Consider the following 26,086-nt stretch of genomic DNA (forward strand, 5'->3'; position numbering starts at 1 on the left):
GTAAGCCTGTTTATGTGCTTTTGACCCCCCCCAATAAAATTGGTACTTTTTTGTTGACATACGATGTGCCAGCCAAGGGAAATGCTGGAGGTGCATTAGGGCTGGATCAATGTCCTTAGTCTACTTCTTCCAAGGGCTTTGAAACACCGCCCAGTGCACTTCCAGACTGATCTGTAAAAGACGTCTACATTAGATTTTTCATGACTCGTACATCTGATTTCTACAAAAAATGTATCACTTTTATTGGGGACAAGCGCTTGTACAGACATTACACTACTGTAATAATATGCCAACAGCCTCCACTTGAGACCCCTGCCATACCAACGCCATAAAATGACTGCCGAGGCCAGTGATTCGGTGCAAATGTCATTAATGGGGTAGATTATTACTCTGCAACAGTGACCACATCTCTTCAGAACTGATAGGAAAAGCTTTTTCTAAATACCTTGATCAGGCAATTCTGCCTCTAAGCGACGAAACTGCGGTCCTCTCTTCCCCATGAAGTGCCCCACACTCAGGCTTCGCGACCTCTGGGATCCGGCAATGTCACGTCAACTTTCAGTTGGCCCAGTTCGGCCGGACCCAGTGTTCCTGAGCAACTGGGCTGTGGGCAGCGTTTCACCGCTTATCACAGCCCAGCATCTTGTGCGCTCTTCTTCACTGCAGAGTGCTGTAAGCAGGAGTGATGCTAGGCTGGGAAGAGTGGTGAAACGCCGACCACAGCCCAGTCACACAGGAATACTGGGGCCGGCCGCGGTGATGTCAGGTCAACTGGAAGTTGACCTGACATTACCGGATCCCAGAGGTAATGGAGCCTAGGGGCTCACTTCATGGGGTGAACGGACCACGATAGCGCTGCTCAGAGGCAGAATTGGCTGAACACGGTATTTAGAAAAAGCCTTCCTATCAGTTTTAGAGAGATGTGGTCACTATTGCAAAGTAGTGAACCACCATTGCAGCCAATTAATGCTTCTAAAATCAGCCCCAATGTAATGAAAATCCCTCAAAATCTTTACGGTCTATGTATGGTATCAAAGGTTCAGTACCTGGACATCCCTTGTCCCGCTCACAGCGAGGAGGTTTCCACTATTTTAACATGTCTAGGTAATCCTATATGCACTAAATCTGGACACAAGGGAGTTTATGCACTAAATCTCGGAACAAGGGAGTCTATGCACTAAATCTGGACATATGGGAGTCTATGCACTAAATCTGGACACAAGGGAGTTAATGCACTAAATCTGGACATAAGGGAGTCTATGCACTAAATCTGGACACAAGGGAGTCTATGCACTACATCTGGACACAAGGGAGTCTATGCACTACATATGGACACAAGGGAGTCTATGCAGCTGATCTACCATATTTATCAAAGAAAAGATTGTCTAACTGGATAACACTGTAACAAAACCTCAGCGTTAGCTCAGTACGGTGTCAAACTCTGGATGCAATGATGAAGAATTAGACAACTTTTCATAGTAGTTTCATACATAAAACAAGAAGACCTTAAAAAAGGATAAAAAAGCAACTTCACTGATGTGAAAAAAACCACATGTACAATACAATGTTGTACAATTACAGCATAAATGGTTAACTGAATTTAAAGGCAATTTCTAGACAAAAGTTTAGTACTAGACAGGGGTCAGTGATGGAAAATTCTATTTGTCTTTAAATAGAATTTCACATTTAATAACACAAGATATTAAACAGTGAAGCTTAAAGATATTGGAAGCTCTTATATTAATAACCAAAGAAAACCATAGTATTATTATTAGTGATGGGCGAATAGTAAATTTTCATGTTCGGATTATTCATAACGAATCCCAAAGTACTACTCCGGTATTCGTCACAAATAGCAAACATTATGCACGTCAATAGGGAACCCGAGCATTTTTCTTGTCGTCACGAATACCGGAATAGAACTTTAGGATTTATTACGAATACTCAGAACACGAATAGTTACTATTCTCTCATCAATAATTATTATTAATAATTATCATTGTTATTATTATTATTAGACAGGTAATGACATATACTAACCACATGCTACACTAATAAAATATTCAGCAGACTATCCAGAATTGCATTTCCCCTTAACAGTCATCAGCCGTGCTCATTACACCACAAATTAGGAGATACTGTAAAAAGCGCTAATGATGGTAGTTTTATAGCTTTTTAAAACTTCATGTTTTTTTAATGCTCCATCTTAAATATTTAAAAATATCCTGAAATAGTAAAAAAAAAGTTTATTATATTATGGCTAGACCATTTTTTTTTTTTCATATTACTACAACTGGAGACAGATTTATATCATAAGTGTTTATTGACTAACGCTAATGGATAAGTGCGGCTCGAATGTGGGACCGGCATTATCGAAAATCCCTTTCATGTGCGAAGAACGTGTCCTTCTGTTGGGACACCCCCCATCCCATCCTCAATCGCTGGACTCTGAAATGTCTTTGCGAATAGCAGTGCTAACCGCAGACTCCTTCCATCAAAGCCGTCTCCTTGTGTTAATCACAGCACAGAAATAGGCACTCATTGCTTTTCAATTTCAATAGGCTCTTAAAATGTACTAACCACAGCACGACTGAGGGGACACAGGACACTCCAATTGTCTTCTGCCAAACACAGCGGCTAAAAATAACCCAGACAATCTGTATGAATGTTATCCAAGACAAGGTGCCGGACATGCAAATTAACCCTATGCAAGGCATGCATGCTGGATCTTCTGCACAATAGGTAATAGGGTATAAAACATCCTAAAGAGCAACATATGGCGAAAAGCTATATATACATAACATCAGCATGTCTCAATGGGTTAAGCGTCCAAAGCAGCAGGCCGAGCAGATTACAGCGAGCCTCAATTTTCTTCTGAATCATGCAGCTACGTCTGCGCTACTGTAAATGCTGCATTGTGCTAAGATGAGCATACAAAACCTGCCCCGTCTGCAGTGCCGCGATGGTTACCTGTCCCTGAGTGCAGCGTCTGGAGCAGAAACTGGACAATCCCCGAGAACATATCAGAGGCATGAGAATGCTCATAAAGTGAGCCGTCGTCAGGAATGTGGCTGGCGAGCGTCGTATAAACGTACAAGCAGCGGTGCGATCTAACCATTGACAGCTATGTTCACATAAAACTCATCAGCGCCTGCTTTCTTTGAGGTCTGAGCCAAAATACTCTGCAGTGTCAAACATCTCGCGTCGAAGAGGCCAGAACTGCCATATACAGCGTGCTGCTGTCATCAAAACAAATCTCTGCAGCGGATTGCCCTCATTGATTACCACATTAATCAATAGCTACTCAGTGCAATGCTAACTAGATCTCGGCTTCCCCCCGATACGTCTGCCCTGATGAGTTTAGAATTAACGGTCTCGTGAAGAAGAATGCAAATGCCGGTCATTTGTAGACAGTGGCACGAAATAAATATTCTACCTCATAAAAGCTGACGTGAGAAAAGTCAGGCTCAGGAAATTCAGGAATCAATAAAACTGCCGCAACCATTGTTCCTAGTTAGCCAGGTTGATCTGACTGACTTCCAATGGACTATATGGAAAAGTAGTAAAATACTGTCACTCCTGAGCATTTACATTCATGTAAAATACTGTCACTCCTGAGCATTTACATTGATGTAAAATAATATCACTCCTGTGCATTTACATTCATGTAAAATACTGTCACTCCTGAGCATTTACATTCATGTAAAATAATGTCACTCCTGAGCATTTACATTCATGTAAAATAATGTCACTCTTGTGCATTTACATTCATGTAAAATACTGTCACTCCTCAGCATGTACATTCATGTAAAATAATGTCACTCCTGAGCATTTACATTCATGTAAAATAATGTCACTCCTGTACATTTACATTCATGTAAAATACTGTAACTCCTGAGCATTTACATTCATGTAAAATAATGTCACTCCTGTGCATTTACATTCATGTAAAATACTGTCACTCCTGAGCATTTACATTCATGTAAAATACTGTCACTGCTCTGCATTTACATTCATGTAAAATAATGTCACTCCTGTACATTTACATTCATGTAAAATACTGTCACTCCTGAGCATTTACATTCATGTAAAATACTGTCACTCCTGAGCATTTACATTCATGCAAAATAATGTCACTCCTGAGCATTTACATTCATGTAAACTGATGTCACTCCTGAGCATTTACATTCATGTAAAATAATGTTACTCCTGAGCATTTACATTCATGTAAAATACTGTCACTCCTGAGCATTTACATTGATGTAAAATAATATCACTCCTGTGCATTTACATTCATGTAAAATACTGTCACTCCTGAGCATTTACATTCATGTAAAATAATGTCACTCCTGAGCATTTACATTCATGTAAAATAATGTCACTCTTGTGCATTTACATTCATGTAAAATACTGTCACTCCTCAGCATGTACATTCATGTAAAATAATGTCACTCCTGAGCATTTACATTCATGTAAAATAATGTCACTCCTGTACATTTACATTCATGTAAAATACTGTAACTCCTGAGCATTTACATTCATGTAAAATAATGTCACTCCTGTGCATTTACATTCATGTAAAATACTGTCACTCCTGAGCATTTACATTCATGTAAAATACTGTCACTGCTCTGCATTTACATTCATGTAAAATAATGTCACTCCTGTACATTTACATTCATGTAAAATACTGTCACTCCTGAGCATTTACATTCATGTAAAATACTGTCACTCCTGAGCATTTACATTCATGTAAAATAATGTCACTCCTGAGCATTTACATTCATGTAAACTGATGTCACTCCTGAGCATTTACATTCATGTAAAATAATGTTACTCCTGAGCATTTACATTCATGTAAAATACTGTCCCTCCTGAGCATTTACATTCATGTAAAATACTGTCACTCCTGAGCATTTACATTCATGTAAAATAATATCACTCCTGTGCATTTACATTCATGTAAAATAATGTCACTCCTGAGCATTTACATTCATGTAAAATAATGTCACTCTTGTGCATTTACATTCATGTAAAATACTGTCACTCCTCAGCATGTACATTCATGTAAAATAATGTCACTCCTGAGCATTTACATTCATGTAAAATAATGTCACTCCTGTACATTTACATTCATGTAAAATACTGTAACTCCTGAGCATTTACATTCATGTAAAATAATGTCACTCCTGTGCATTTACATTCATGTAAAATAATGTCACTCCTGAGCATTTACATTCATGTAAACTGATGTCACTCCTGAGCATTTACATTCATGTAAAATAATGTTACTCCTGAGCATTTACATTCATGTAAAATACTGTCACTCCTGAGCATTTACATTCATGTAAAATACTGTCACTCCTGAGCATTTACATTCATGTAAAATAATATCACTCCTGTGCATTTACATTCATGTAAAATACTGTCACTCCTGAGCATTTACATTCATGTAAAATAATGTCACTCCTGAGCATTTACATTCATGTAAAATAATGTCACTCCTGAGCATTTACATTCATGTAAAATAATGTCACTCTTGTGCATTTACATTCATGTAAAATACTGTCACTCCTCAGCATGTACATTCATGTAAAATAATGTCACTCCTGAGCATTTACATTCATGTAAAATAATGTCACTCCTGTACATTTACATTCATGTAAAATACTGTAACTCCTGAGCATTTACATTCATGTAAAATAATGTCACTCCTGTGCATTTACATTCATGTAAAATACTGTCACTCCTGAGCATTTACATTCATGTAAAATACTGTCACTGCTCTGCATTTACATTCATGTAAAATAATGTCACTCCTGTACATTTACATTCATGTAAAATACTGTCACTCCTGAGCATTTACATTCATGTAAAATACTGTCACTCCTGAGCATTTACATTCATGTAAAATAATGTCACTCCTGAGAATTTACATTCATGTAAAATAATGTCACTCCTGAGCATTTACATTCATGTAAACTGATGTCACTCCTGAGCATTTACATTCATGTAAAATAATGTTACTCCTGAGCATTTACATTCATGTAAAATACTGTCACTCCTGAGCATTTACATTCATGTAAAATACTGTCACTCCTGAGCATTTACATTCATGTAAAATAATATCACTCCTGTGCATTTACATTCATGTAAAATACTGTCACTCCTGAGCATTTACATTCATGTAAAATAATGTCACTCCTGAGCATTTACATTCATGTAAAATAATGTCACTCCTGAGCATTTACATTCATGTAAAATAATGTCACTCTTGTGCATTTACATTCATGTAAAATACTGTCACTCCTGAGCATTTACATTCATGTAAAATAATGTCACTCCTGAGCATTTACATTCATGTAAAATGATGTCACTCCTAAGCATGTACATTCATGTAAAATACTGTCACTCCTGAGCATTTACATTCATGTAAAATAATATCACTCCTGTGCATTTACATTCATGTAAAATACTGTCACTCCTGAGCATTTACATTCATGTAAAATACTGTCACTCCTGAGCATTTACATTCATGTAAAATAATGTTACTCTTGTGCATTTACATTCATGTAAAATACTGTCACTCCTGAGCATTTACATTCATGTAAAATGTCACTCCTGAGCATTTACATTCATGTAAAATGATGTCACTCCTGAGCATTTACATTCATGTAAAATAATATCATTCCTGAGCATTTACTTTCATGTAAAATAATGTCACTCCTGAGCATTTACATTCATGTAAAATGATGTCACTCCTGAGCATTTACATACATGTAAAATAATGTCACTCCTGTGCATTTACATTCATGTAAAATACTGTCACTCCTGAGCATTTACTTTCATGTAAAATGATGTCACTCCTGAGCATTTACATTCATGTAAAATGATGTCACTCCTGAGCATTTACATTCATGTAAAATACTGTCACTCCTGAGCATTTACTTTCTTGTAAAATACTGTCACTCCTGAGCATTTACATTCATGTAAAATAATGTCACTCCTGAGCATTTACATTCATGTAAAATGATGTCATTCCTGAGCATTTACATTCATGTAAAATAATGTCATTCCTGAGGATTTACATTCATGTAAAATAATATCACTCCTGAGCATTTATATTCATGTAAAATAATGTCACTCCTGAGCATTTACATTCATGTAAAATAATGTCACTCCTGTACATTTACATTCATGTAAAATACTGTCACTCCTGAGCATTTACATTCATGTAAAATACTGTCACTCCTGAGCATTTACATTCATGTAAAATACTGTCACTCCTGAGCATTTACATTCATGTAAAATAATGTCACTCTTGAGCATTTACATTCATGTAAAATACTGTCACTCCTGAGCATTTACATTCATGTAAGTAATGTCACTCCTGAGCATTTACTTTCATGTAAAATAATGTCACTCCTGAGCATTTACATTCATGTAAAATAATGTCACTCCTGAGCATTTACATTCATGTAAAATAATGTCACTCCTGAGCATTTACATTCATGTAAAATAATGTCACTCTTGTGCATTTACATTCATGTAAAATACTGTAACTCCTGAGCATTTACATTCATGTAAAATAATGTCACTCCTGTGCATTTACATTCATGTAAAATACTGTCACTCCTGAGCATTTACATTCATGTAAAATACTGTCACTGCTCTGCATTTACATTCATGTAAAATAATGTCACTCCTGTACATTTACATTCATGTAAAATACTGTCACTCCTGAGCATTTACATTCATGTAAAATACTGTCACTCCTGAGCATTTACATTCATGTAAAATAATGTCACTCCTGAGAATTTACATTCATGTAAAATAATGTCACTCCTGAGCATTTACATTCATGTAAACTGATGTCACTCCTGAGCATTTACATTCATGTAAAATAATGTTACTCCTGAGCATTTACATTCATGTAAAATACTGTCACTCCTGAGCATTTACATTCATGTAAAATACTGTCACTCCTGAGCATTTACATTCATGTAAAATAATATCACTCCTGTGCATTTACATTCATGTAAAATACTGTCACTCCTGAGCATTTACATTCATGTAAAATAATGTCACTCCTGAGCATTTACATTCATGTAAAATAATGTCACTCCTGAGCATTTACATTCATGTAAAATAATGTCACTCTTGTGCATTTACATTCATGTAAAATACTGTCACTCCTGAGCATTTACATTCATGTAAAATAATGTCACTCCTGAGCATTTACATTCATGTAAAATGATGTCACTCCTAAGCATGTACATTCATGTAAAATAATGTCACTCCTGAGCATTTACATTCATGTAAAATAATATCACTCCTGTGCATTTACATTCATGTAAAATACTGTCACTCCTGAGCATTTACATTCATGTAAAATACTGTCACTCCTGAGCATTTACATTCATGTAAAATAATGTCACTCCTGAGCATTTACATTCATGTAAAATAATATCACTCCTGTGCATTTACATTCATGTAAAATACTGTCACTCCTGAGCATTTACATTCATGTAAAATAATGTTACTCCTGAGCATTTACATTCATGTAAAATACTGTCACTCCTGAGCATTTACATTCATGTAAAATACTGTCACTCCTGAGCATTTACATTCATGTAAAATAATATCACTCCTGTGCATTTACATTCATGTAAAATACTGTCACTCCTGAGCATTTACATTCATGTAAAATAATGTCACTCCTGAGCATTTACATTCATGTAAAATAATGTCACTCCTGAGCATTTACATTCATGTAAAATAATGTCACTCTTGTGCATTTACATTCATGTAAAATACTGTCACTCCTGAGCATTTACATTCATGTAAAATAATGTCACTCCTGAGCATTTACATTCATGTAAAATGATGTCACTCCTAAGCATGTACATTCATGTAAAATAATGTCACTCCTGAGCATTTACATTCATGTAAAATAATATCACTCCTGTGCATTTACATTCATGTAAAATACTGTCACTCCTGAGCATTTACATTCATGTAAAATACTGTCACTCCTGAGCATTTACATTCATGTAAAATAATGTTACTCTTGTGCATTTACATTCATGTAAAATACTGTCACTCCTGAGCATTTACATTCATGTAAAATGTCACTCCTGAGCATTTACATTCATGTAAAATGATGTCACTCCTGAGCATTTACATTCATGTAAAATAATATCATTCCTGAGCATTTACTTTCATGTAAAATAATGTCACTCCTGAGCATTTACATTCATGTAAAATGATGTCACTCCTGAGCATTTACATACATGTAAAATAATGTCACTCCTGTGCATTTACATTCATGTAAAATACTGTCACTCCTGAGCATTTACTTTCATGTAAAATGATGTCACTCCTGAGCATTTACATTCATGTAAAATGATGTCACTCCTGAGCATTTACATTCATGTAAAATACTGTCACTCCTGAGCATTTACTTTCTTGTAAAATACTGTCACTCCTGAGCATTTACATTCATGTAAAATAATGTCACTCCTGAGCATTTACATTCATGTAAAATGATGTCATTCCTGAGCATTTACATTCATGTAAAATAATGTCATTCCTGAGGATTTACATTCATGTAAAATAATATCACTCCTGAGCATTTATATTCATGTAAAATAATGTCACTCCTGAGCATTTACATTCATGTAAAATAATGTCACTCCTGTACATTTACATTCATGTAAAATACTGTCACTCCTGAGCATTTACATTCATGTAAAATAATGTCACTCCTGTGCATTTACATTCATGTAAAATACTGTCACTCCTGAGCATTTACATTCATGTAAAATACTGTCACTCCTGAGCATTTACATTCATGTAAAATACTGTCACTCCTGAGCATTTACATTCATGTAAAATAATGTCACTCTTGAGCATTTACATTCATGTAAAATACTGTCACTCCTGAGCATTTACATTCATGTAAGTAATGTCACTCCTGAGCATTTACTTTCATGTAAAATAATGTCACTCCTGAGCATTTACATTCATGTAAAATGATGTCACTCCTGAGCATTTACATTCATGTAAAATACTGTCACTTCTGAGCATTTACATTCATGTAAAATACTGTCACACCTGAGCATTTACTTTCATGTAAAATAACGTCACTCCTGAGCATTTACATTCATGTAAAATAATGTCATTCCTGAGCATTTACATTCATGTAAAATAATGTCACTCCTGAGCATTTACTTTCGTGTAAAATAATGTCACTCCTGAGCATTTACATTCATGTAAAATGATGTCATTCCTGAGCATTTACATTCATGTAAAATAATGTCTCTCTTGTGCATTTACATTCATGTAAAATACTGTCACTCCTGAGCAATTACATTCATGTAAAATACTGTCACTCCTGAGCATTTACATTCATGTAAAATAATGTCACTCCTGAGCATTTACATTCATGTAAAATAATGTCACTCTTGTGCATTTACATTCATGTAAAATACTGTCACTCCAAAGCATTTACATTCATGTAAAATAATGTCACTCCTGAGCATTTACATTCATGTAAAATGATGTCACTCCTAAGCATGTACATTCATGTAAAATACTGTCACTCCTGAGCATTTACATTCATGTAAAATAATATCACTCCTGTGCATTTACATTCATGTAAAATACTGTCACTCCTGAGCATTTACATTCATGTAAAATAATGTTACTCTTGTGCATTTACATTCATGTAAAATACTGTCACTCCTGAGCATTTACATTCATGTAAAATGTCACTCCTGAGCATTTACATTCATGTAAAATGATGTCACTCCTGAGCATTTACATTCATGTAAAATAATATCATTCCTGAGCATTTACTTTCATGTAAAATAATGTCACTCCTGAGCATTTACATTCATGTAAAATGATGTCACTCCTGAGCATTTACATACATGTAAAATAATGTCACTCCTGTGCATTTACATTCATGTAAAATACTGTCACTCCTGAGCATTTACTTTCATGTAAAATGATGTCACTCCTGAGCATTTACATTCATGTAAAATGATGTCACTCCTGAGCATTTACATTCATGTAAAATACTGTCACTCCTGAGCATTTACTTTCTTGTAAAATACTGTCACTCCTGAGCATTTACATTCATGTAAAATAATGTCACTCCTGAGCATTTACATTCATGTAAAATGATGTCATTCCTGAGCATTTACATTCATGTAAAATAATGTCATTCCTGAGGATTTACATTCATGTAAAATAATATCACTCCTGAGCATTTATATTCATGTAAAATAATGTCACTCCTGAGCATTTACATTCATGTAAAATAATGTCACTCCTGTACATTTACATTCATGTAAAATACTGTCACTCCTGAGCATTTACATTCATGTAAAATAATGTCACTCCTGTGCATTTACATTCATGTAAAATACTGTCATTCCTGAGCATTTACATTCATGTAAAATACTGTCACTCCTGAGCATTTACATTCATGTAAAATACTGTCACTCCTGAGCATTTACATTCATGTAAAATAATGTCACTCTTGAGCATTTACATTCATGTAAAATACTGTCACTCCTGAGCATTTACATTCATGTAAGTAATGTCACTCCTGAGCATTTACTTTCATGTAAAATAATGTCACTCCTGAGCATTTACTTTCGTGTAAAATAATGTCACTTCTGAGCATTTACATTCATGTAAAATAATGTCTCTCTTGTGCATTTACATTCATGTAAAATACTGTCACTCCTGAGCAATTACATTCATGTAAAATAATGTCTCTCTTGTGCATTTACATTCATGTAAAATACTGTCACTCCTGAGCAATTACATTCATGTAAAATACTGTCACTCCTGAGCATTTACATTCATGTAAAATACTGTCACTCCTGAGCATTTACATTCATGTAAAATAATGTCACTCTTGAGCATTTACATTCATGTAAAATACTGTCACTCCTGAGCATTTGCATTCATGTAAATAATGTCACTCCTGAGCATTTACTTTCATGTAAAATAATGTCACTCCTGAGCATTTACATTCATGTAAAATGATGTCACTCCTGAGCATTTACATTCATGTAAAATACTGTCACTTCTGAGCATTTACATTCATGTAAAATACTGTCACACCTGAGCATTTACTTTCATGTAAAATAACGTCACTCCTGAGCATTTACATTCATGTAAAATGATGTCACTCCTGAGCATTTACATTCATGTAAAATACTGTCACTTCTGAGCATTTACATTCATGTAAAATACTGTCACACCTGAGCATTTACTTTCATGTAAAATAATGTCACTCCTGAGCATTTACATTCATGTAAAATGATGTCACTCCTAAGCATTTACATTCATGTAAAATAATGTCATTCCTGAGCATTTACTTTCATGTAAAATAATGTCACTCCTGAGCATTTACTTTCATGTAAAATAATGTCACTCCTGAGCATTTACGTTCATGTAAAATGATGTCACTCCTGAGCATTTACATTCATGTAAAATACTGTCACTTCTGAGCATTTACATTCATGTAAAATACTGTCACACCTGAGCATTTACATTCATGTAAAATACTGTCACTCCTGAGCATTTACATTCATGTAAAATAATGTCTCTCTTGTGCATTTACATTCATGTAAAATACTGTCACTCCTGAGCATTTACATTCATGTAAAATACTGTCACTCCTGTGCATTTACATTCATGTAAAATACTGTCACTCCTGAGCATTTACATTCATGTAAAATACTGTCACTCCTGAGCATTTACATTCATGTAAAATAATGTCACTCTTGTGCACTTACATTCATGTAAAATAATGTCACTCCTGAGCATTTACATTCATGTAAAATGATGTCACTCCTGAGCATTTACATTCATGTAAAATAATGTCATTCCTGAGCATTTACATTCATGTAAAATACTGTCACTCCTGAGCATTTACATTCATGTAAAATACTGTCACTCCTGAGCATTTACATTCATGTAAAATAATGTCACTCCTGAGCATTTACTTTCATGTAAAATAATGTCACTCCTGAGCATTTACATTCATGTAAAATGATGTCACTCCTGAGCATTTACATTCATGTAAAATAATGTCACTCCTGAGCATTTACTTTCATGTAAAATAATGTCACTAATGAGCATTTACATTCATGTAAAATGATGTCACTCCTGAGCATTTACATTCATGTAAAATAGTCACTTCTGAGCATTTACATTCATGTAAAATACTGTCACACCTGAGCATTTACATTGATGTAAAATGATGTCACTCCTGAGCATTTACATTCATGTAAAATACTGTCACTTCTGAGCATTTACATTCATGTAAAATACTGTCACACCTGAGCATTTACTTTCATGTAAAATAACGTCACTCCTGAGCATTTACATTCATGTAAAATGATGTCACTCCTAAGCATTTACATTCATGTAAAATAATGTCATTCCTGAGCATTTACATTCATGTAAAATAATGTCACTCCTGAGCATTTACTTTCATGTAAAATAATGTTACTCCTGAGCATTTACATTCATGTAAAATGATGTCACTCCTGAGCATTTACATTCATGTAAAATAATGTCACTCCTGTGCATTTACATTCATGTAAAATACTGTCACTCCTGAGCATTTACTTTAATGTAAAATAATGTTACTCCTGAGCATTTACATTCATGTAAAATGATGTCACTCCTGAGCATTTACATTCATGTAAAATAATGTCACTCCTGTGCATTTACATTCATGTAAAATACTGTCACTCCTGAGCATTTACTTTCATGTAAAATACTGTCACTCCTGAGCATTTACTTTCATGTAAAATGATGTCACTCCTGAGCATTTACATTCATGTAAAATGATGTCACTCCTGAGTATTTACATTCATGTAAAATGATGTCACTCCTGAGCATTTACATTCATGTAAAATACTGTCACTCCTGAGCATTTACTTTCTTGTAAAATATTGTCACTCCTGAGCATTTACATTCATGTAAAATAATGTCACTCATGAGCATTTACATTCATGTAAAATACTGTCACTCCTGAGCATTTACATTCATGTAAAATGATGTCATTCCTGAGCATTTACATTTATGTAAAATAATGTCACTCCTGAGCATTTACATTCATGTAAAATAATGTCACTCCTGAGCATTTACATTCATGTAAAATAATGTCACTCCTGTACATTTACATTCATGTAAAATACTGTCACTCCTGAGCATTTACTTTTATGTAAAATAATGTCACTCCTGAGCATTTACATTCATGTAAAATGATGTCACTCCTGAGCATTTACATTCACATCTACAGTAGTCATAGAATAAAAATTAAAAAGATAGCACCACCCTGCTCCTCTAGCTAACTTCACGTGCAGTGAAATCAAGACTGGATTAAAGGGGTATTCCCATACTATTGCGCACCTTATAACATACCATTAAAATTGGTGGTGGTCTAACCTTAGGGTTGGACATCTGTCCACAGGGCAGACAACTGCAACGCAACCCCACTTGCATAATGTTGTAGTTATTCATGAAAGAACACAATTTGTAGAAAAATGGATTGAGCTACACAAATACGGTAATGATCTTCTGTGATGTAGCTTCCTGCACAGTGGGAGCATGGCTCGGCATTAAAGGGAATCTGTCACGAGGTTATTGCCACCTAATCTGAGACACAGATCCAGAATCCAGCAATATTTCACTTACTGGGCTTCTTAGTGTAGTTTTGATAAAATCACTGTTTGATCAGCAGGAGATTATGACTAGAGGACTAGTAAACCAAGCAGTGAATTAGGCTAGATTAACACATATGTGTGAGTGTTAACATTCAGGAGTAAGGGCTCATGCGCACGTTGCATCTTGACTAGTGGAGAAATAAATGCACGCAAGACTTGATGCTGCGTTTTGACAAAAAGAATGCATCCAAAACACATGTATTTTGGATGCATTTTGCATGCAGTATACATGCGTTTTGGATGCATTTTTGTCAGTGTGGTCCCCCGGCAATTCAGCTCTGCAACATGCCCGCTGACAGCAGACACAGACAGAGCAGGGCGATGAGAATGAACTCGGGTGAACTTCACCCGACTTCATTGTCATCTTGCGGCTCTGTCTCTGTGTGCTGTCATGAACTTAGATGAACCTCAGAGGTCAGTGCCAGGACACAGGAGTCCGCAGCAGTGACATCAGAGCTTCACCCGATTTCACTTACATCGCGCGGCTCTTTCTTTGTTGCAGCCTGATTTGCGGTCACACGTGAAGGACTCACCTGTGACCGCAAATCCCCTGAGTGACTGAAGTGAGCAACGCGATCAGCTGTGCCGTCACTGAGGTGACCTGCGGCCACAGCTGGAGTCCTCCACTTGAGAGCGGTGGCCGCCAGTAACCTGAGTGACGTCATCGCTGATCGCGCAGCTCACTTCAGTTGTTGCGTGGAGTTGACAGAGAACAGTTGAGGTCTGTGGACGCTCGCTGTCAGCTTCATGTAGCAGAGCTGAAAGCGTCATGGGACCTCATGTGGATTACGTCGGACCTGGAGGGGTATTTGGAGATTAATTAAGTGGTGAAAGAGGGGGGTTTTTTTGTCTTTCATTCCAAATAAAGGATATTTTGGATGTGTGTGTTTATTTTCTTAAACTTACAGGTTAATCATGGAAGGTAACTCGGGGAGACGCCTGCCATGTTTAACCTAGGACTTAGTGGCAGCTATGGGCTGCAATTAACTCCTTATTACCCCGATTGCCACCGCACCAGGGCAATTCGGGATGAGCCGATTAGAGTCCCAGGACTGTCTCATCTAATGGATGCGGCAATTCCGGGCGGCTGCTGACTGATCTTGTTAGGCTGGGGGGCTCCCCATAACGTGGAGCTCCCCATCCTGAGAATACCAGCCTTCAGCCGTGTGGCTTTATCCTGGCTGGTATCAAAATTGGGGAAAACGCACGTTGTTGTTTATTTAATTTTTTTTTTTTTACTGCACGATATAGACACGCCTACCGGCAGCTGAGATTGGTTGCAGTGAGACAGGGGGCGTGTCTGACTGCAACAAATCATATTCGCCGGTGGGCAGGGGAAGCAGGGAATACGAGATGGAATATTGAACGGCCGGCATTTTCAAAAGAAGACAAGCCGCCACAGTGTGAACGCCAATCGTGGATCGGTGAGTATGAAAGAGAGAGGGAGAGACCAATCGACAGAGAGAGACCGACCGACAGAGACTGACAAAGAGAGAGAGACCAAAGACCTGCATTTGTTATGTCAAACAAACATGCAGATCGCAACAAAAATGCAGTGCAAACGCACTGCCTAGCATTTTGGTACCGTTTTTCTACAACTCATTGATTTCAATGGGTGCAGAACGCTGCCAAAACGGACAAAAGAATTGACATGCTGCTTTTTTAAACGCAGAGAATTTGTGACATTTTTGACAATCAAAACGCTGCGTTTAAAAAAGCATTGTGCGCACGGATTTTCCACTAGTCTCATAGACTTTGCTGGGGAAGCCAAACACATGAATTTTGACAATGTGACGCTGCAGCTTAAAACGCTGCAGAAACGCAAAAAAAACGCCACATGCGCATGAGCCCTTACAGAAATATTTTTTTCTTAGATGTCATTCTAGTTGTTTCCTAGTTGCATCAGTTTCTTTCTCATCCCTTTTTTCTTCATTAACCCCTTTACCACCCGGCAATTTTCTGTTTTTCATTTTTTCCTCTCCTTCTTCCAAAAGCCATAACTTTATTTTTCTGTCAACATAGGCATATTGAGGGCTTTGTTTTTTATGGGACGAGTTGTACTTTTGAACGACACCATTCATTCTGCCCCATATTGTTCTGGAAAATGGAGAAAAAACTCCAAGTGCAGTGAAATTGCAAAAAGAAAAAAAGTGCACTATAACGATTTATTTTTTTATTTTCCATGTTCATTATATGGTAAAACAGACCAGGCATTATGGTTCCTCAGGTCAGTACATCTAAGTGGTGAAAAAAATTCAGAAGTTTGTAAAAATAAGAAATAAAAAAAATTGCACTTTTGCACTGTTTTGCGAGACCCATAGTGTTCTCATTTTCCGGATCTGGGACTCAGTGACGGGTTATTTTTTTGCGTCTTGAGCTGACGTATTTATTTATACCTTTTTTGTATAGATGCCATGTTATTGCATTTTAATGCGATATTGCGGCGTCCAAAAACACTTAATTCTGGAGTTTTGATTTTTTTTTCCCTCTATCACCTTTACCTATTTGACTTTATATTTTGATAGATCGGGGATTTCTGAACATCAATACAAAATATGTGGGTTTTTTATTATTATTGTGTTATTATCAAGGGGGTGATTTGAACTTTTAGGGTTTTTTCATTTTTGAAAACTTTATTATTTTACATTTTTTACTTATTTTTCTAGTCCCCTTAGGGGACTTTATCACAGCACAGTCCAATCGCCTGTTCATTTCTGCTGATCAGAGCAGCATCTCTGGTGTGAGCCATGAAACACATACCAGAAAAACACGTACATTTAATATAAAAAGCTGGTTAAACTCACCCGTCTCCAGCGATGCTGTCTTCAGCCACTACTATCTCTGCTTACAGGCCGGCTAATTATGCTCATGAATATGCACTGCACAGCCAACCCGGAAATAGCTGCAGAGGGGAGACAGTAACGTTCGGACACAGCATAACGGGAGACTTCAGCACCATGGACAGCAGCGGTGTGGACAGGTGAGTGTAAGGGCCTGATCTCCATGTATTATCACAGATAGCACACAGAGATTACATGTGCGCCAAAATCACGGCACACAGAGGGACATACGCACAATTATCACATCAGTGAAAAACTTGTGTTTTTTCACTGACGTGTGAAAGACGCCTAAGGTTGTGTGCCCACGATGAGATTTTGACGCTACATATTTTTGCTCTTTTAACAACGCATCGTCTAAAGGGCCATTTACAGGCTGCGACATCGCTAACGATATATCGTCGGGGTCACGGTGTTTGTGACGCACATCCGGCGTCGTTAGCGACATCGCAGCGTGTGACAGGCTGGAGCAACCTTAAACGATCATAAAAGAGGCAAAAATCATTTGTCTGAGAGAGGTCGTTTATTTATGAAAAATCGTTGTCTGGTCATTAGTGATGTTGTTCCTCGTTCCTGCGGCATCACACATCGCTATGTGTGACACCGTAGGAGCGACGAACATCTCCTTACCTCCGTCCACCGGCAATGAGGAAGGAAGGAGGTGGGCGGCATGTTCCAGCCGCTCATCTCCGTCTCTCCTCTGCTATTGGACGGCTGCCGTGTGACGTCGCTGTGATGCCGCACGAACCGCCTCCTTAGAAAGGAGGTGGTTCGCCGGCAACAGCGACGTCGTAGAGAACCGTGTGACGGGTGTTAGCGATGTTGTGCACCACGGGCAGCGATTTGCCCGTGACGCACAACCTACGGGGACGGGTACGATATCGCAGCGTGTAACATACCCTTTACATTCCCAGTAAAGTGGATGAAATTCATAGACATCTCCTGTCCAAAGTGATTCTCTTTTACTCAGCACAAACTGACCCGCCATGTGTTTTTCAAATCCTGAACACGTCAATCTCTCTTGCGGGTAAGCTGAGTTTTATGTGCAGAGTTTCCCCATAGACTTGCATAAGATGCAGAAAATCCGCAGGTAAAAAATACATATGCATTGTCAGTGCGTTTGTGTGATGGAAACATACTAAGAACGCATGTGATCCGTACATCATTCACCGTATCAATAAAATTTGGCCAAAGCATGACATAAAAACCGCAGTATCATAAAAAAAAATAAAGCGCTCAAAAATGCAATGAAAAATGCAAGTAACTTTATTTACATAATATGTGCAGAAATGCACTAATTTCTCTTCATGGGAACATAACCTAAGTGTCTTTCCTTTGAACTTTTGACAGTGTACTAAATAGGAAATTTGTATATCTGTTTATTTAGAAAGAGAGAAAATTTTCTGTACAAATGGGCACCCACGAGATTCCCCTTCTACTTGCTTTGTGCTGTTTGCTCATATCAGTCTCTAGTAATAGAGAAATAGACAGATTACAGGGATTGGGTGGAGGAGGTGCTGTGAGCCGTGGTACATAGAGCAGATACTGGAGACCTCCCTTTCATTCACAGCTTATCTACAGGCCCTCCTCTTTTCCATCTCTACAATGACCACAACCTTTACACCCCGCACAGTAATTCCGTAAATCTGGGTCTTTCCATTGCAAGCCAGCTTTGCTGCACCATCATCATAAACCTTCAATTACCCCATGCAGCTGTAAGCTACCTTTACCAGTGTCTGACAGTAGATTTCACTGCCAGTTGAAGTCAGGCATGGTGGGAGGCACACCAATAATGGTGACTATTTCAGCTCAATGTGCGTCCTCGGAAGGACCAGGATGGGGCATATTATACCAAGAAGAAGCCAAGTTTGGGAGACATCCCAGGATGGGTCACATTATATCATGAATGCGTCCAGATTAGAGGACATTATCCCATGAAGGGGACCAGGATGGGGCACACTATAACATCAAGGCATCCAGAATGGAAGACATTATCCCATGATAAGGACCAGAACGGGGGGCGCTATCCCATGAAGGAGACTAGGATGGGACACAGTATACCATGAAGGGGACCAAGATGGGCACATTATACCTTAAAAAAGCCCAGAATGGGGCACATTATACCAGGATGGTGCACATTGTACTAAGAAGAATCCCAGGTTGAGAGACATTATCTCAGGAAGGTCGTCAGGTTTGGGGTGCATTATTACTGTAAAGGGCCCAGAATGTGGGACATTCTACCAGGAAGGGGCTCGGGATGAGGTATATTATACCAGGAATGGGTTCGGGATGAGTGACATTATACCAGGAATGGGCTCAGAATGGGGGACATTATTATAGGATGGGGCCCAGGTTAGGAGACATTATACTGGGAAGCGGCAAGGTTGCAGTATATCATTATATGGGGGCAGAACATATGTGTCTTTAGAGGATCTAGAATGCTACAGGACCCATACATCTGACTTACATGTAGGTGGGAATCTAGGTCTTAACTCCTTCCTCTTTCAGCCCTGTTTTCACCTTCTTGACCAGGCCATTTTTTTCAATTCTGACCAATATCATTTGATGAGCTAATAACTTTGAAATACTTTAATCAGTGATTCTGAGATTGTTTTGTAGTGACGTATTGTACTTTGTGTTAGTGTTAAATTTAGGACAATATTTTTTGTGCTTATTTGTGAAAATCTGGAGAAAATTTTGCAATTTTTAAATTTTGCAATTATATGTCCTTAAACCATAGAGTTATGTCAGACAAAATAGTTAAGAAATAACATTTACCTCGTGTCTACTTTACATCAGCGCAATTTTTGAAATTTAATTTTTTTAGGAAGTTAGAAGAATTAAAAGATTATCAGCAATTTCTAATTTTTCCAACAAAATTTACAAAACCATTTTTTGGGACCACATCCCATTTGAAGTGACTTTGAGGGGCCTATGTGACAGAAAATACCCAAAAGTGACACCATTCTAAAAACTGCACCCCTCACACTTCTCAAAACCACATCCAAGAAGTTTCTTAACTCTTCAGGTGCTTCACAGGAACTAAAGCAATTTGAAAGGAAAAACAGGAGAAATTGGATAACAAATAGTATGTTGCAATTTCACTAGAGTACACAGATACCCTATTTGGGGTGAAAAACTACTATTTGGGAGCATGGCAGAGCTCAGAAGGGTAAGAGTGCGAATCGACTTTGGAGCAAAAAAAACGTCTGGAATCATTACCGAACGCCATGTCGCGTTTGGAAAGCCCCTGATGTTCCTAAACAGTGGAGCACCCTCACATGTGAACCCATTTTGGAAACTACACCCCCAAGAATTTATCTAGATGTGTGTTGAGCTCATTGAACCCCCCCAGTGCTTCACAGAATTTTATACCGTTACGCCGTGAAAATTAAAAAAAAACACATTTTTTCCCATAAATATGTTGCTTTTGCCCAAGTTTTTCATTTTCACAAGGGTAACAGGACAAAATGCATCATACAAATTGATGTGCAATTTCTCTTGAGTATAGCAATACCCCATATGTGAGGGAAAACTACTGTTTGAGTGCATGGCAGTGCGCGTTTGTAGAGCCCCTTGTGTGCCTAAACACTGGAAATCCCCCACAAGTGACCCCATTTTGGAAACTACACCCCTCAAGGAATTTATTTAGGTGTGTGGTGAGCACCTTGAACCCCCAGGTGCTTCAAATAATTTTAGAATATAGAGCCAGGAAAATTAAAAACATGATGCTTTTCCCCAAAATTTTTAATTTTCACTAGAGTAACAAAAGAAAATTGACCATACAATATGTTGTGCAATGTTTTTTAAATACTACAATACCCTATATATTACGGAAAACTACTGTTTGGGTGCATGGCAATACTCAGAAGGCAAGATGCACCATTCGACTCTTGGAGCAAAAAATTGTCTGAAATCGTTAGCGAACGCCATTTCGCATTGGGAGAACCCCTGATGTGCCTAAAATGTAGAAACACCCCACAAGTGACAATGTTTTGGAAACTACACCCCCTCAAGGAACTTACCAAGATGTGTAATGAACACCTTGAACTCCCAGGTGCTTCAAAGAATTTTATAAGGTTGTATTTTAAAAATATAAATTTTTCCCACAAACATATTGCTTTTACCCAAAATTTTTCATTTTCACAATGGTATCAGGGGAGAGTGCCCAATAAAATTTGTTGGGCAATTTTTCTTGAGTACACCGATACCCCATATGTGGTCGAAAACTATTTTTGAGGCACAGTGCAAAGCTCAGAAGGGAAGGAGCGCCATTTTGGACTTCAGATTTTGCTGGATTGGTTTGCAAGTACCATGTTATATTGACAGAGCTCCTGCAGTGTCAGAACAGCAGAAATCGTCCCCAATGACTCAATTTTACAAACTGCACTCCTCAATGAATTCATCTAGGGGTTCAGTGAGCATATTGACACCAGAGGTGTGTCACAAAATGTTATACTATTGGTCAGTGAAGAAAAAATAATGACATTTTTGCATATGCTCATAATATTTATATAAAGAAAAATATCAAGGTCCAAAATAAGACCAGATAAAGATATATACATAAAAAAGAAGTACAAAAGCTAATAACACAATACACATACAATAACATTCAGCATAAGGGTAAATACAATACCTATAGGAGATGACCCCGCGCATATCGCTATTATTGTATCTTCATCAGGTAAAAGGAAACACCAACTATAGAAATATAACAAGGTAATGACTATGTCCAACCTTCCATGAAAAAACTATAAGTCAACAACAGCCCATGACAGTTTTTTAGTGGGTGAAATCTCAAGCAATGAGCACATCTGGAAATTGCATATGTGATGCCCTGGCAAAACCAGGTTGTCACAGACAAACAAACAGCAAAGTGCAGGCCATTCTCCTCCTTGGTACCAACACAGTCGCCACACAGATATACACCAGCCAATCAGGCCCTACTCACCCCCTCCCCAGGAAAATGGGAGGGATCGAAAGAGTTTAGGAAGTGACAGACCAAGAGTTTTAGCTTCAGTTTGAGCTGTAGTCAGTGAAGAGCTGACAGGAGGGAGTTGGAGCTCCCTGGAGAGTTTGGTAGTCGGGGCTGGAGCCCTGGATTACCGGACTAGGTGGCAGTGAGGGCCACAGGCATGGAAATCCGGTCGCGGGGAACCTGAGGCCGACCGGGACAGGGTTGTACCCCACCGGTGCCGAGAGAGGGGATCCGGTCCGGAGGCTGTTCAAGCGGACTAGTGTAAACAAGAAAGAGACAGACAGAGTGCGGAAGAAAAGGGCCCCTGGCTGTATATCTGGGTGTGGGACCCAAAGAAACCCGCCAAAGGTGACCGGCCATTGCCAATTTGGTTTACAATACAGACTGTGTGTGTGGTTACTGACCATCCAAATCATCAGCAGCATATCCAGCACCACGACAACCGAACTGTGAGTTTCCTGCTCCCTGCAATCCCTCGCCATTCTCTGGGCCCCGGGACTACACCTCCCCTACCCGTGGAGGGGATCTCACCTTGCTGCCCCGCTCCATCAGCCCCGGGCACCCACATACAAGGCAGCGGCGGGGTCACCATCCCTCACCGCAACCCACGGGTGTCGTCACCGACAAAGACTCTTTCCCCTGTAAATAACCCCTTTTCACTCGTGGCCAACGGACGACTGCGCAAGTCCCGGATCCGGCTGCCACTCGAGTCAAAGCCACTGCCCGGATCTGAGTGCCTCAAGCGGCCCCCCGGTTGTAATCTGTCCCCCGCCCGTGACAAATTGGCATCACGAACAGGATTCCTACCCCATCCACTGACCTGGATGAAGTGCGCCTTTTCCGTGAACTGTTGATCCGTGAAACTTTGAAAATTTTTGTGGACTGCCGCCATCTTACCTGCCATATTTGGCGCCAAAAACAACAAGCACGCCATCTTCTTCTCTGAAAAGGGCACAAAGCTGAAGCCCCGCCCCCTAAGAACACGGGTGGAACCCAGTGGTTCTAAAGCAGGAAGTTGTAAAGGACAGTGGGTCCCGCGAGACTACTGTTGAAAACCAAGGGGGAAGGTGAAGACGCGGCATGTAACCAGAACTGTAAAATTCAGGGACTAGTCCAGACAAGAAAAAGACAGACAGAGTGTGGAAGAAAAGGGCCCTTGGCTGTATATCTGGGTGTGGGACCCGAAGACACCCGCCAAAGGTGACCGGCCATTGCCAATTTGGTTTTCAATACAGACTGTGTGTGTGGTTACTGACCATCCAAATCATCAGCAGCTCATCCAGCACAACGACAACCGAACTGTGAGTTTCTTGCTCCCTGCAATCCCTCGCCATTCTCTGGGCCCCGGGACTAAACCTCCCCTAAGCGTGGAGGAGATCCCACCTTGCTGCCCCGCTCCATCAGCCCCGGGCAGCCACATACAAGGCAGCAGCGGTGTCACCATCCCACACCAAAACCCACGGGTGGCATCACCGACAAAGACTCTGTCCCCTGTAAATAACCCCTTTTCACTCGTGGGCGACGGATGGCTGCGCGAGCCCTGGATCCAGCTGCCATTCGAGCCACTGCCCAGATCCGAGTGCCTCGAGCGGCCCCCCGGTTGTGATCTGTTCCCCGCCCGCGACACATACATTCAAGAATTTAAATTATTTTGAGCTACTAAGTTATAAGTTATTGTGGGAGCAGGGTCACCATCATGGCATTATTGCCTTTACTGGTGTATGGGGCCCAGTGAGCAGAAGCAAAGAGGGGGGCCATGTTGGCAGTGTGTCTCACCCAGTCCAGGTCACCCTCCTTAGCTTCTGCTCATCAGGCCCCAGGGGCACTATTCAGTCATTTCAGTATTTAACTGAATGTGCGTCATGGGACGCACAGTCAGTTGAAATATATTCCTGTATGGCAATAGTTAACAGGCGCCAAGCAATCAGAAGCTGGCAGCTGATTTTGATGCACACAATGCGCTGGTGTGTTCACGCTGCATAGGTAAAGTAGGAAGAGGACACCACTGAACTGCGGCCAGGTAAGAATAAACTTCTTTTTTTTTTTATTTGCTTCTACTGAAAAGCCACAATATAGGGAACAGATATATAGGGGCCAGGATGGAGACACATAGGGCCAGGATGGAGACACATGGGGCCAGGATGGAGAGACATGGGGCCAGGATGGAGAGACACGGGGCCAGGATGGAGAGACACGGGGCCAGGATGGAGAGAAACGGGGCCAGGATGGAGAGATGTGGAGCCAGGATGGAGAGATGTGGAGCCAGGATGGAGAGATATGGAGCCAAGATGGAGAGATATGGAGCCAGGATGGAGAGATATGGAGCCAGGATGGTAGATGCTAGAGTGTACGGACTGCTGACAGGTATGACGTAACTTGTCATGTGATGGGGCATGTTCAAAATGCAGCCTGATGTTGCTAGCTCGACCTTTCCAGACAGTAAAACAATTTTTATTCTAAGTCCAAGTGGGCATAGAGTTGATTATAATAGAAGCAGGGGTCTGGGGGTAAGACTCCCAAATGTGGGGTACAGGGGGGAGTCGAAGCCCCCTTGCAAGATTATAGTGGACATGAAAAAACATCGCCACGCCCCCAACTGAAATGGTCACGTCCATCAACTAAGCCGGTCACGCCCATGACCTGACTGCAGTCCGTACATTCTAGGCTCAACCGAGCCAGGATGGAGAGACATGAGGCCAGGATGGAGAGACATGGGGTCAGCATGGATAGACATGGGTCCAGGATAGACATGGGGCTGAGATGAGGAGACATGAGGCCAGGATGGAGACACATCAGATCAAAATGAAGACAACTAGCGCCAGTATGGAGAGACATGGGGCATGGATAGAAAGACATGGGGCCAGGATGGTGTCAAGCGGTGTGTTGCTCTAAATGCACCAGGTGTCATGGCAACTTTGGACTCTGTTCACACTGCAGAGTCTGACACACCACTTGGAGCTTTTGTGTTGTTTAGTCAGAGCCAGGCGTTGACTAGTTTTGTGCTCGCGAGTGATGGGCCTGGCAGGAGTTAATTCCTGCTAGCCTGTGAGTTGCTGCTAGGGTGACAGGTTATGGAAGTCTTATCACAGCTGCCTCCACTCTTTAAAAGATGCTGGATCCTGTTCGTCCATGATGAGTATAGTGAAAGTGATACCGGACTTGGTGTACGGTGATTCAGCTTCTGGAACATTGTTGTATGGTATTGTGGTTTGTTGTAGAGATATCCTAGTCATTGTGGATTTCCTTCCTTTTCTTTATTTCCCCCCTGTGCACATATTCTCTTTACATCCGTGAGTGACTGCTGTGAGTTACAGTTTTAGTTCCTCCTTTGTCTGTCTATTTGTGTGGGGATATGTCCCTTCAGTCCTGACCCCCTCCCGGGGTGGGAGAGAGGGGGTATAAGACAAGGGCTTCTCAGGAGTTAGGGTTATCCTGGGGGTTCAGAGCTCGCTACCCGATTCCCAGTCACTTCACTACTAACGTGACAGATGGAAAGACATGGGGCCAGGATT

General features: G+C 39.5%; 1 protein-coding gene across 16 annotated transcripts in view; it reads right to left on the reverse strand.

Moving 5' to 3' along the window:
* The window catches only part of RIMS1 (regulating synaptic membrane exocytosis 1), a 545,320-nt gene that overhangs the window by 308,034 nt on the left and 211,200 nt on the right, over positions 1-26,086 (reverse strand). For 2 of the 16 annotated variants that reach the window (XM_075340227.1, XM_075340221.1), the window contains exons 1-2: positions 2,971-3,155; positions 2,581-2,637 (exon numbers count right to left, since the gene is read on the reverse strand). The exons of 11 other annotated variants lie outside the window; for them this stretch is intronic. In XM_075340227.1, the coding sequence (XP_075196342.1) occupies positions 2,581-2,637; positions 2,971-3,118 (205 nt within the window). In that variant the 5' untranslated portion in view covers positions 3,119-3,155. Of the gene's footprint in view, positions 1-2,580; positions 2,638-2,970; positions 3,156-26,086 lie in introns of those variants that run through there. 3 more of the 16 variants (XM_075340228.1, XM_075340229.1, XM_075340224.1) reach the window with 3 other exon arrangements.

The sequence above is a fragment of the Anomaloglossus baeobatrachus genome, chromosome 3, assembly GCF_048569485.1.
Source record: "Anomaloglossus baeobatrachus isolate aAnoBae1 chromosome 3, aAnoBae1.hap1, whole genome shotgun sequence".
Lineage (NCBI taxonomy): Eukaryota > Metazoa > Chordata > Amphibia > Anura > Aromobatidae > Anomaloglossus > Anomaloglossus baeobatrachus.